The sequence below is a fragment of the Urocitellus parryii genome, chromosome 5 (genome assembly GCF_045843805.1).
Source record: "Urocitellus parryii isolate mUroPar1 chromosome 5, mUroPar1.hap1, whole genome shotgun sequence".
NCBI lineage: Eukaryota > Metazoa > Chordata > Mammalia > Rodentia > Sciuridae > Urocitellus > Urocitellus parryii.
In genome coordinates, this window is record NC_135535.1 from 50,323,381 (window position 1) to 50,335,417 (window position 12,037).

Consider the following 12,037-nt stretch of genomic DNA (forward strand, 5'->3'; position numbering starts at 1 on the left):
AACTCTGTATATAATTAATTCTTGAAATGTGGACAGTCATAAATTTTAGCTCTCTCTTAATATCTTATATTTACAAAGATGGGGGTTCAAAATAAAGGTAAAATATTATCTGGCTCTTACAACTCAAGAGCTTTGTCTCCATTCTCCACTAAATAAACATGTATTGATTATTTGATGTTTCAGAATCTTATCTTTCAAAGCCTACTGAATCTATAGTCACAAGATTTAAAGGACGAATTCATTTTTCCAATTATTTCTCAAGCTGGGAGTCTGCAAACATTTTTGAGAGTCCACGAATTCTTAAGAGAATTCTTCAATTGTATTTTCATTTATAAAACCACTTATAACCAAGTAGTACCAAAATTTAAGTACAGCATTTGGTTTCACCACCATGGAGCCTCAGAGTACCACTTTTCCACTCTTAGCCTCTAATAATAGGAACAGAAGTGAATTAATTTCTAAATGATATTATCATGCCAATTAAAAATCAAATGAGCAGGGAGCAGTGGCACTCGCCTGTAATTCCAGCAGCTTGGTAGGCTGAGGCAGGAGGATGGTGAGCTCAAAGCCAGCCTCAGCTACAGTGAGGTACTAAACAACTCAGTGAAACCCTGTCTCTAAATAAAATACAAAATAGGGCTGGGGATGTGGCTCAGTGGTTGAGTGTCCCTGAGTTTAATCCCTGGTACCTCACCAAAAAGAAAATCAAATGATATCATGATGAATCATAAAATAATGAAAATTTTATGTTGTTCCTATTGGATAGTGAAAAATTACATTGCATAGCAGAATGGAATTGCCAAATTCATAAGAATTTTTGTTTTCAATGAGATCTATGCAAATGGCAATTTTGTTACAAGAAAGATTTGTCAGATTAAATTAAATGATATGATTAAATGAATGCCAAGAATCTGAATGGCATGTATTTTGTTATTTTGGTTTTCATTTATAAATTTACCAATTTCATAGTTGCAAAAGAGCAACAGGCATAAGACGTTTGTTACACTCCAAAAGAAAAGTCAACACTGGGATCCATACAAAATATTTTCCATTGAAAGGCAAAAACTGTCAAATTTGAAAAATTCTGCTGTATATATAAGATCACAAAATGTTGAACAAATTTCCTACTTACTTTATTAAATCCCAGCTTCCATGGATGTATACTTAAAATCTCTTCAACCTTTTCCAATACCTCCTTAGAACCTGAGTTTATGAGCCGCTTAAAGTGTCGAGGCAGAAGAACTGGAAGGAATTCCATTACTTTTGGAAACTGCAAACCTGTCATTACATACATAAATGGAACTACAAGATATGACAAAAGAAGAAATTAAAACATTCAAATGAGCCCAGAGAATGACTAACTTGAAGGACTTTCTCATTTAGCACAACAAGTTCAAGAAATCTAAATCAAAGAGAAATTAATAAATGTACTTTAACTAGTATGAAAATTTATATTATAGCAATAATTTTTATATTAAGAAGGTTTTCAATGTATTCAACACCAAAATCTATGTTCTTTAAACGCATAGATAACTACTTCTTAAGCCTTTCGTTTCTCTTCACTTGCAATAAAATCAGAATAAAATTTTGACTCAAGTAGGGAACCAAAGTGGAGGCAGGAAAAGCGGAAGAACTAGAGTATAAAATCAACCAAATTATGCTATGTGCATGTATAACTATACCACGAATCCCACTTTGATTTTAATTCACTAATGAAAAAAATAAGCATGTAAATAAATAGAAGGAAGATCAGAAGAAAAATTGAAAAGGAACAGAGGGCAGGAAGCAGGGAGGGAAAGGCCAAGTACTGTGGAATGAACTAGAGCAAATGAACCCCACTAATATATATAATTATAATACACTCATAACAGTTAAAGAACGTATGATTATATAAAAAGAAAAATTCTGGCTCAGTTACAAAAAGATAAATTTAAAGCTAAGCATAAAAATAATTGACACATTACCTTTATTATATATCAGTTTTTCAACTGTAATTATGATTGCTTTGTCCTTAAAGTCATTTATTGATGTAACACAAAATTCAATAAAACTAAGAAAAGCAATATTCCACATATCTGAATATCCAGGTAACAAACCAAATTTAAATCATTTTGAACTGGAATCTTCTCAAAATGCTTTACTCATAGCCTTGCTTTTCTCTTCTGCCTTCTTAAAAAAGAATAATTAACAACTTTTTCTTAAGGACTCAAGATACTCTCTGAGAACTCAAAAGTCAGAGAGAGAGAGAGAGAGAAAGGGAGAGAGAGAGAGAGAGAGAGAGAGAGAGAGAGAAAGGGGGAGAGAGAGAGAGAGAGAATTATAATTTTAGAGCCAGAAAGGAACTTGGAAAGGACTTTAAGGATAATTTCATGCAGTCCCTTCATATTACACAACTTGAGCTGCCCATGCTTTTGCCCTCCAAAAGCAACCAAATACATTTCCATTAAACTGATTTTTAAAAGGAATCCAAGTCTAGGATGCTTTATCTGAAATACTTGGGAGAAGTGTTTTGGATTTTGTATATTTTCAGAATTTGGAATATTTGCAAGTACATGAGATATCCTGGGGATGGAATTCAAGTCAAAACATGAAATCCACCTATTTTCCTATTCACCCTACACATACAAACTAAACATAATCTTATATAATACTTTTAGTAATTTTGTGCATGAAATGAAGTTTGAGTATAATAAATTATCAGAAAGTGTCACTGGCACTGTCAGGTTGGTGCTCAAAAAGTTTCAGATTTTTGGAGCATTTCAGATTTTCAGATTTGAGACACTCAACCCTTACTAAGCCAAGATGTGACAATGGTACTATTTCAAACACTCCAGTCATTCAGTCTCTCAATTACACTAAAACTCCTGATCAAATTATACTTACTTTTATTGTCCAGAGGAATGCTTATCTCACCATCAAGTAACTCCTCCTGTTCATTCTGTGCAGATTTCTTTTTATTTTTCCTTGCTTCTGCCTTGTAGAAAGACTTCAATGTTTCTCTAATATTTTCAAAGTTGAGGTCTTTATAGCTTGATACACTGTTTACCCATGCTAAAAATTTTTGTATGTCATCAGTGGAGAAATCACACTCTTTAAGAAAGAGGGAACAGATATTTTTTTGATTTGGTGGTGACATATCAGACTGTAAAAAGTAAGACGGAAATCCTTGAACTTGATAGCTCTTGGATCCCATAGGCTTCACCTGGACCTTCACTCGCCACCACGCACCAGTTATTGGAAAACGTCCAAACACCTTACATTCTTCTTGAGTATTTTCATCAGGAATTAAAACTAAAGGGGAAAGAAGTTAATTTAGGAGATTTAAAAGCCTCTTCCCTGATATATTAACAAACCCACCACTCTTTTTAATCCCTCCACAGCAACCCATACACACATATGACCTACAGGGTGATGTAGAGGGTGCTTAAGTGCTCCTAACATACCTACAGCAATTCATCCTGCCTATCTGCTTATCTGCCTTCCTTTACTACACTGCAAGCTTCATACATCTTTGTATTCCAAAAGATAAGCACAGTATTTGCATGACAAGTATCTGATGTTTCCTTTCTAGAACAGTCTTCTCCTTGATACTCTGATGTTGGAATAACTTTCAGTTGCAGCTAGCAGCTATGAGCAGCCCGGAGTGCTTGAAGAATCCATGTTCCTTCAGGCCTGACAGGAGCTCCTGCAGGGTGGGGTGAAACCACATCCTCAGCACTTGTGGTTAGCATTGCCAAACTATCAGCCAGAAAACCCGAGAGTCAGGGGCTTCAGGGCATGAAATCCCTGACTCAGTAAGCCCCTTCCCTTAGAGACAAAGACCCTTCCAGATTGCTTTCCACTACGACAGCAATATTTAGAGTTTCCTCACAGTGCGGTTACATTAGGCAGAAGATGATGGCTTATGGATATTATCTTGCTTATGTATGATTGATGGGCACACCCACTCGAACCCTATAACAGTTGTTACAAAAACACATCGACTGAGGTTTGTCACCAGCCAGTTTTCTCACCAGCTCCTAGAATCTGTTGTTTATTCTGCGTCTCTACCCTCCTGCCACTGAGGTAGGTGAGTGACTAATTGACCATACCAGTGACAGGAACATGCGTACTCTGACATCTGCCAATAGCAGTCTTTATGCAGCATTCTTTATGCAGCATATTTTTAAAAATCCCTTGGTGCACCACAGGGCCTTTGCACAAGTTATTCTATGTGCCTTAAATGTTCTCCCTACTGATTATTACATCTACTACAGATTTCAGCTTAATTGTCACTTCTTCTGGAAAGCCCTGCCTGAATCTTATGAATATAAACTCTCAAAGCACTATTTAATGTTCCTTTAAATATTAAGTAATATATTTCTTCTGTGATCAAAGAATCCCTATTTAATTCACTAGAGGGTGAGCTCTATTAAGACAGTAACCTTATCTTTTTACCTCTGAGGAACATGCCAGCACCAAACATCTCAGTTTGAACTTAGTAAACAGTTGATAATACTTCAGAAAAAATTACTAAACCATCCACATACACTTGAATTTTTTCTGTCTAAATCTTAACTGCTTACCTACATGTAGCTATTTAAATTTACAGTTTATATCAAACTTAAAATTCAGCTCCTCAGTAGCACTAGCATTTCAAGTTCTAAATCGCCACATGTAGCTAGTAGCTATTAGACTGGACAACATCTCAAAAATTTCTACTGGACAACAATCTGGTTCTACACATCAAAATAATCTTAAATACCAGTCACTACATAGACACAACAGGTATAATCCAGCACAGAAAACGGCAAAAAAAAAAAAGTCAACAAAAATCACAAGGTTATTAATTAACACAAGTTAAACATATTCAGAATATGCTGGGATGTTCCTTGTATATTTTCCCCTAAGTAGCTAAAGAATAACCACGTGTTTCATTCTGGACATTCTAATTAAAAGTCCTGATGTTGGTGGCAATTCAGGTTTCACATCCCTATTTCCTTAACTATACAACCGCCTCACATAACTACTAACATTAAATGAGATGACACGTTAAGTTCAGGTCTAACACACAGCACTGATGAGAGATATTATCACTAAGTAGGAATAAAGCAGTTAAGCCATCCCAAACTAAGACTGTGGGCAGCGACAGGGCACCTGGTTCGGTACAGAGTCAGAAGGAAACTCTTCCTTGATTCCTCCCAGCCCACCCCGGACGGGGCAGGGTTCTTCCCAACCTTCGATGCGCCCGGGGAGGCTGCCAGCCTTGACGCCGCCACTGCAGAGCTCCTCGGCGTCCACGAACACGGAGTCTTCATCCTCCTCCACATCTTCCTTTAGATAGTCATCCTCCTCCTCCTCCACCGGGTCCTTGGGCGGGAGCAGAGGTCCCCGCAGTTCCTGCAAGGGCTCACTCATCCTGGCCACGCTCGCTTTTCTGGACCTGAACCTAAACAACTCGGGAAAACCCGGGAGAAGTGCATGACCACGAAAGACCAATCAGCTCCGCGATCGTCAGACTGACAGCTTCCGGGACCGCCCACGCGGCGTCGGCCAAGGCGGAGGGGCGTGGCAGCGGCGAAGCCCCGCCCAAGAGTCCCGCAGGGGGGGCCGGGGAGGGGAGAGGGAGGGGATAAGGGAGGGGCCAGGGAGGGGTAAGAGGGAAAGGGCGGGGCGAGAAAGGCCCTGTCGACCGAACCCAGAGAAGTGGGAGAAACCATCCCTCAGCAACTGTCCAAGCTGGAAACCAAAATAGTGGGTGATCTTCCAAACCTCCGGCCGCTAGAGAATACTTGATCTGGAGGCTTTAGTGGTGCCTGTTGGAGGCCCCTTTTTTTTCAACTATAAAAAGTACACCGATTTCTGGACTCCACTGCAGACCCACTGAATTGGGAACTAAAGCTGAGACCTAGTATCCTTTTTAATGCAAGTCCCAGGTTGTCTATTGGGATGCTCTGCCAGGTTTTGAAACTACTGGGTTTGATAACATTCAAAGTCCTCTTCATCCTTTCCTCTGTGAGTACGTGCTGGTCTCCCAAAAGTGTTTGCAGTGGGCAAAACTATGGACTTGCTATCCAGAGATTAGAAGGGGATGGAGAAAAGAGAATTATAAGAGGGAGGAGAAGAACTTTAAAAAATTATTCTGGGGCGTTGGTTCTCTTGATGAGGATCATATTTGAAAGAACACTTTAAGAAACACTATTAAATACATTTTTCAAAAATATTTTTTCTGAATATATATAGCTCTTATTCTTGTCATTATTACCTAAATAATAACAGCATAACACCTATATCCATAACATTTACATTAAGCATAAATACTCTAGAGATGCGGGCCGGTGGCAAATGCCTGTAATCCCATCAGCTTGGGAGGCTGAGGCAGGAGGATCACGAGTTCAAAGTCAATCTCAGCAATTTAGCCAGGATATAAGCAACTCAGGGAGACCCTGTTTCTAAATAAAATCAAAAAAAAAAAAAAAAAAAGACCAAGGATGTGGTTCAGCAGTTAACACCTCTGGGTACAATCCCAAGTACCCCTCCCCCCCAAAAAATACCCTAGAGGTGATGCAAAGTATATGGGAAGATGTAGCTAGGCTATCTGAAAATACCATGCCATCATATGTAAGGAACTTGAGCCTCCCCAAATTTTAGTAAGCAGAAGGGGCGTCCTGTAAGTAATCCACTATGTATACTGAAGGGCTAAACAATATCCAGCACCAAAGATGTAAGAAAAAAAAAATGTGGGAGGAAAAACTGAAAGAGTCTCCCTGCAATACATGCACACAAATTAGCAAATGTATACTTCTGTTTGTTTTAGAAGAAGAACTTTGTTGCAGCTGACAAAACCCCAATGTTTCCGAGGACCACCTGTAGAATATTGAAATCCTTCCTAACCAGAGGTATGGCTACTATTTCCACCACATCATTGAATCTGCTCCAACAATGGGCTAAATCCAGTAGATATCTTTTAGCCTTTGTTTTACCTGACCTGGTAGGATTTGACACTGATAATTTTTTGCCAGATTTCTGTTCTCGTGACCAAAAGGCTCAGGGGTCACTCTAATTAAACTGGGCTAACTGGGCTGCACGAAGTAACCACACAAGAGACACAAATCCATTTTTCTTTGGGGTTGCTGTGACGGCTCCTCTGACCTTAAGGGTCCGCAGAAAGAGAGAGAGCAAGGCACGCGGTGACCCCTTTTATTGAGGAGAAGCTATTCAAATGGGGCAAGGGGTCAGGTTTCAGGGGGCTGAGTCTATCTTCATGATGTCCACTGTCAGCAGGTTGACTGACACCTGGGTAGGCTACACCCAAGGGCACAGTAAGAGGAGGGGACACACACAAGGCACTTCCATGGAAGATTCTATCCTAAACAGGGCAAGGGGTTATATTACAAAGGAACAGGTGAGCATAGCTTCACCCATGGGGCTGTAGCAAGACACACCCATTTCTGTGACTGAGCGCCTCAGCACCCAGCTGGGGAGTGTAACTCAGTCACCCGTAAGGTTGGCCTCCCACATATTCCCCCTTTTTTAATATAAAAAAAAAAGAACGTGGGAAATTTTCTTTCAGTCACTTGGCTCTTGGTCCAAGGTCATCACAATCTGTTATTGAAACACAAAAAGAATTAGTAGAAAACATATTATCTTCATAACAGTCAACACAATAATTTGGATTATTATTACCTTGCCAAACACTCATCAGAAGATTTTTAATCTTTTCCCAATTTTATTGGGATGCATTGTTTTTGGCCATAGTAACAGACGTTTTCATTGCCATGGCATTTAGGCTTCTCCATAAACCATAGAGCAAAGGGCTCATGCACATTATTCATTACATTGTCTTCTAGAACATTATTACTTAGTTCTCATCCTTCCATCAGCACTTATCTGACCATGAAGGAAGTTGGATGTAATTTAAGTCAAACATTAAGAAAATCCATACATTGTAAGTTTTAAGACATAGCCAAAAAGGCCAAAATAGAATAAGTAAGGAATAATATTTAAAGTAGTTACTTTAGGGATTATGAGACCAGCAGTTTGTCTAGGTCTGGTTAATAGACATACATCTGTTTCAAAGCCTGAATATTAACTTCAGCATATTATAGTTCTGAAATATTAGCTGGCAATAATTAATGAGGCAATAAGTTGTATTCTTACAGGCTACAGGATATTTATCATTTTTTCTCTTCACTCTCATATTTAAGGAGTTAATTAGGTCTGTCAGTAATACAAATACCCTTGGAAAAATCTATTTTAATAATTTTTCCAATAATTGTCCATAAAGGTAAATGTAGTCTTAGTCACTAAAGTCCAGCATAATTGGCTGGCTTGGGTTTTTTATCTGCTGTCTAGCATAAGTTTCTGTCACTGGTGTGGTCAATTTGTTGCTCCGCTATTTGGCTACCTCAGTCACAGGAGCTGGTGATAACTGGCTAGTGACAAACCTCAAGTCAATGTCCAGTAGCTCAGTTTCTTTTTGGAATGTACACAACTATTATAGGGTTTGAGTGGGGCATGCCTGTCAATCTACATAAGCAAGACAATATCCATAGGCCAATCATCTTCTGCCTTAGTGTAACCATACTGTGAGGAAACTCTATATGCTTGTAGCTGTTAGTTGCAACTGAAGGCTATTCTAACATTTTCTCCTCTTCTATTAAATTTATTGTCAAAGGAGAACCCTGATGAGAAAAGAAAGGAAAAGGAAAGGCATAGAAAAAACAAATGAGTACCAAGAAAGAGAAAAGCATCCAGACATGGCCCATTCCTGTAGCTGCATTTGTCTCCTGCTGTGGTGAGCAGGCAGTCACTGTTGACTAGTCTCTGTCACTAGGGTTCTGATCTGAGCTGGACATGGGGAGCAAAGCAGCCATGGGGCAGGAGACCTCTCTAGAAGGGGAGAAGAATTAGGCCCTTGCACCAGTGGGGGGGTGAGGTTCTTTGCCTCACCTCTGTTGGCCCCCAAATTTTCTCCTGATGGCCCCTCTGCGACTGTGCCTGTCTTAGGTTGTCCCTCCCTTGAGGAATCTTACCCGTCACTGGCTAACCAGCCATTCTCCGGGGCCGAACAGGGTGATGTGGAGTGTGCATGGCATTGTCCCCAAGAGGGCTCTCTGTCTCCTAGATACATAATGCCCCCATGGCCTCCACACCAGCATTTACCCTAGGATCAGCAAACTCAGGTTTCTTCTCCATGGAGGGCCCTGCTCACAGCACTGGGCTGGTGGGGATGTGTTCAAGAAGGAAGGAGACAGGCCATAGACAGACAAAAAGTAACATAGTGACAAAGCTGAGAGAGACAGATGAAGAGGAGATCCCTCATACAGAACTGGCCCTTAATTGGTGTTACTCACATCTGGTCCATGGCCGCCATCCATACGGATGCAGAACAATCCGTTATTTCCACACTGTCTTTTTTTCAAAAGATACTTCCAGACAGTCTGGAAAGGAAAAAGGAAAATAAGGACCCAAAGGGAGCCAAAACACAGGGGCCCTGGACCCCTTTGATGCCGCTCCAGGGCTCCCTAGACAGAAAAATCCTCTTTATCCTCCATTGCCTAGTTCTGAGTTTTCTCAGAATCCCTTCAAGTCATCCACCCATACCCCTGGTGATTTGCATTCCACTTTTCCTCCACTCTACCCTGACTAGGTGTGATTTTTGCCAGGCTGGGTGGCGGGCTGGGTTGCAACACTTGCCCTCTCGCTCAGCCGGTCTAGTGATTCACTAGCCGGTCTAGTGATTGTCCCCAACCCCTGTCGGACAGCTGGTGCCCTGTGTGAGGAAGGGAACTTCGCTGACGGGCAATCGGGCAATGGGTGAGTGTACCCCCACCAACATGGGGCAGGCTTCTTCAAAAGAGGATCCCTCCCTTCATTCCCTCCAGGTCCTCCTTAAAAGTAGAGGTCTTGAAATTTCTGACACTCAGGCATGCAAGACCTGGGAGACTCTAATTAAAGTCGCTCCCTGGTTACCAGAAAGTAATTTATTTGACTGGGAGACCTGGGACAGAGTTGAACAACTGATCCGAAAAGCCCAGGTTAATCGGGGTGAAATTCCTCCTCTTGGACTTTAACCCATTCTGTCTGCTCTCAAGGGCTGTTTCCCTCCAGGGCCCATGAGGCCATGTCCGGAACAGGAGGCAAAGAGCCCAAAACTAGGGGAGGCACCCGGAACAACATCTCCTCCCCTTGAGGGACCTAAACTGCATACCTTCAGCTGATGGAAGATTCTATCCTAAACAGGGCAAGGGGTTCTATTACAAAGGAACAGGTGAGCATAGCTTCACCCATGGGGCTGTAGCAAGACACACCCATTTCTGTGACTGAGCGCCTCAGCACCCAGCTGGGGTGTGTAACTCAGTCACCGGTAAGGTTGGCCTCCCACAATTTTTCTTCTTGAAACCCTTGCTTCCTGAGTGCTTCGGTTGTGGTAGCTGGTGACTTCTTGGCAGAAGCCTAGCAGTCCACCCCCTCCCAACTCTGCGGTCCCATGCACTTTTCTCCCTGGCTTCCTCCTCTAAGCTCCCCTCCGGGCCTCCGCCCTCTATTTGCTTGGGCTCTTCCTGAGGTCTGTCTCGGCGGGCAGGAGGAAAGATGAATGGGAAGGGCTGATTTTCGAGAGCTGAATGCAGAAGTTCCAAGACCAGTTTCCCATATAGGGGCTGATCACATTCCAACAGAGGAAGAAAGAAGAGTCTTGCATAATGCAATGATGAAAACCTTCTGGTTCAGAGGTCTTCACTAAATTCCTGAAGCTGGCTTGGAACTTGTGATCCTTCAGCCTCCTGAGCGTCTGGGATTACAGGCGTTGGCCACTGCTCTTGACGCAATGACCTCTTAGATAAACGAGGTGTATGCCAAACATTGAATATATAGAGAATTTTGGATGTAACTAGATGCGGTGCCTTGGCTGCAACAAGTATGTTGATTACTCAAGGATTGATTAGTAAAGGAATCCTTTCAAGTCATCCCAAATATGGTTCCATCCCTAAACTTATATTTGCTTGCATCATGACATACTCTGGTGGAAAGCTCTCTTTCATGGAAACTTGCCAAGAGAAGTTCAAGAACCTTGAAATTTCCCCCTCTGGGAGAAGATTTACAATCAGAGCAAACACAACGATCTTTGCCACCTGGGCATTATTCTCAAAAGTCAAAATATGACTCAAATATGAGTGGTCAGTCCTCTTTTGTGACATCCCTAGCAGCAGACAACATAGAAAAAGAGATGCTGCCTCATTATGAGTCAATTCCGTGCAGTGCTTCTATGAATGAATCCACTCCCACTGGTATTACTGATTGTATTGCTCTAGGACCTGATCTCAACCTTGAAGAAAATCCCCAAAGAAAAACAATATTACATATGAAGAATTAGGGAATAAAAATAGAGAGTCATATGAAGTAACTTTAATGCAAAAGACTGCCCCTCAGTCAGGCCTATGCAGGAAAGAGTGCCAAAAAAAGAAGTCAAAGTAAACAAATATGGAGATACTTGGTGTTGGGTGCAGAGCAGGTTGAACTGTGTTGTCTGCAGGGCAGGCTGAACAGATGTTGGCTGCAAGATAGCCCATGCACTCAAACCCCCCTCTATCTGGTCCTTTATCACCTGTTTGTGTCAAGTCCTGCTCAAGGCTGAGCACTCAACCCCCCTTGGGCCAACAAGGCAGCTTGCAGACCCAGAGGCCCCATTAGATTTGGGCTATAAAAACTCCCTCCTGCCAGGCCCCCCTCTCTCTTGCTCTCTCTCTCTCTCTCTCTCTCTCTCTCTCTCTCTCTCTCTCTTGCTCTCTCTCTCTTTCTCTTTTGCTCTCTCTCTCTCTCTCTCTCTCTCTTGCTCTCTCTCTCTTGCTCTCTCTCTTGCTCTCTTTGTCTTTCTTGTGCGCGCTCTCTGTCTGTCTCTTGCTCTTGCTCTCTCCCTCTTCATCTCTTCTCTTTTCTCTCTCTCTTTCCTTCTTTCTTTTCTCTTTGTTGCACTGCTGCAATAAAGATCTTTTGGTTGCTCCGAGTGTTGTGGTCACTTTCCTTTCACTTGGGATCAGTGAAAAATTACATCATC

At 41.6% G+C, this 12,037-nt stretch overlaps 1 protein-coding gene and 1 pseudogene across 1 annotated transcript in view; one reads left to right on the forward strand and one right to left on the reverse strand.

The window, feature by feature from the left end:
- Helb (DNA helicase B) overlaps nt 1–9,355 on the reverse strand; it is a 31,047-nt gene extending 21,692 nt beyond the window's left edge. Inside the window, exons 1-4 of the mRNA XM_077799044.1 lie at nt 9,336–9,355; nt 5,217–5,428; nt 2,884–3,291; nt 1,133–1,302 (exon numbers count right to left, since the gene is read on the reverse strand). Coding sequence (XP_077655170.1) covers nt 1,133–1,302; nt 2,884–3,291; nt 5,217–5,428; nt 9,336–9,355 — 810 coding nt within the window. The remainder of the gene's footprint in view (nt 1–1,132; nt 1,303–2,883; nt 3,292–5,216; nt 5,429–9,335) is intronic.
- A 1,224-nt stretch (nt 9,356–10,579) lies between these two features.
- On the forward strand, nt 10,580–11,525 carry LOC144254984 (OCIA domain-containing protein 1-like; annotated as a pseudogene).
- The last annotated feature ends 512 nt before the right edge of the window (nt 11,526–12,037 follow it).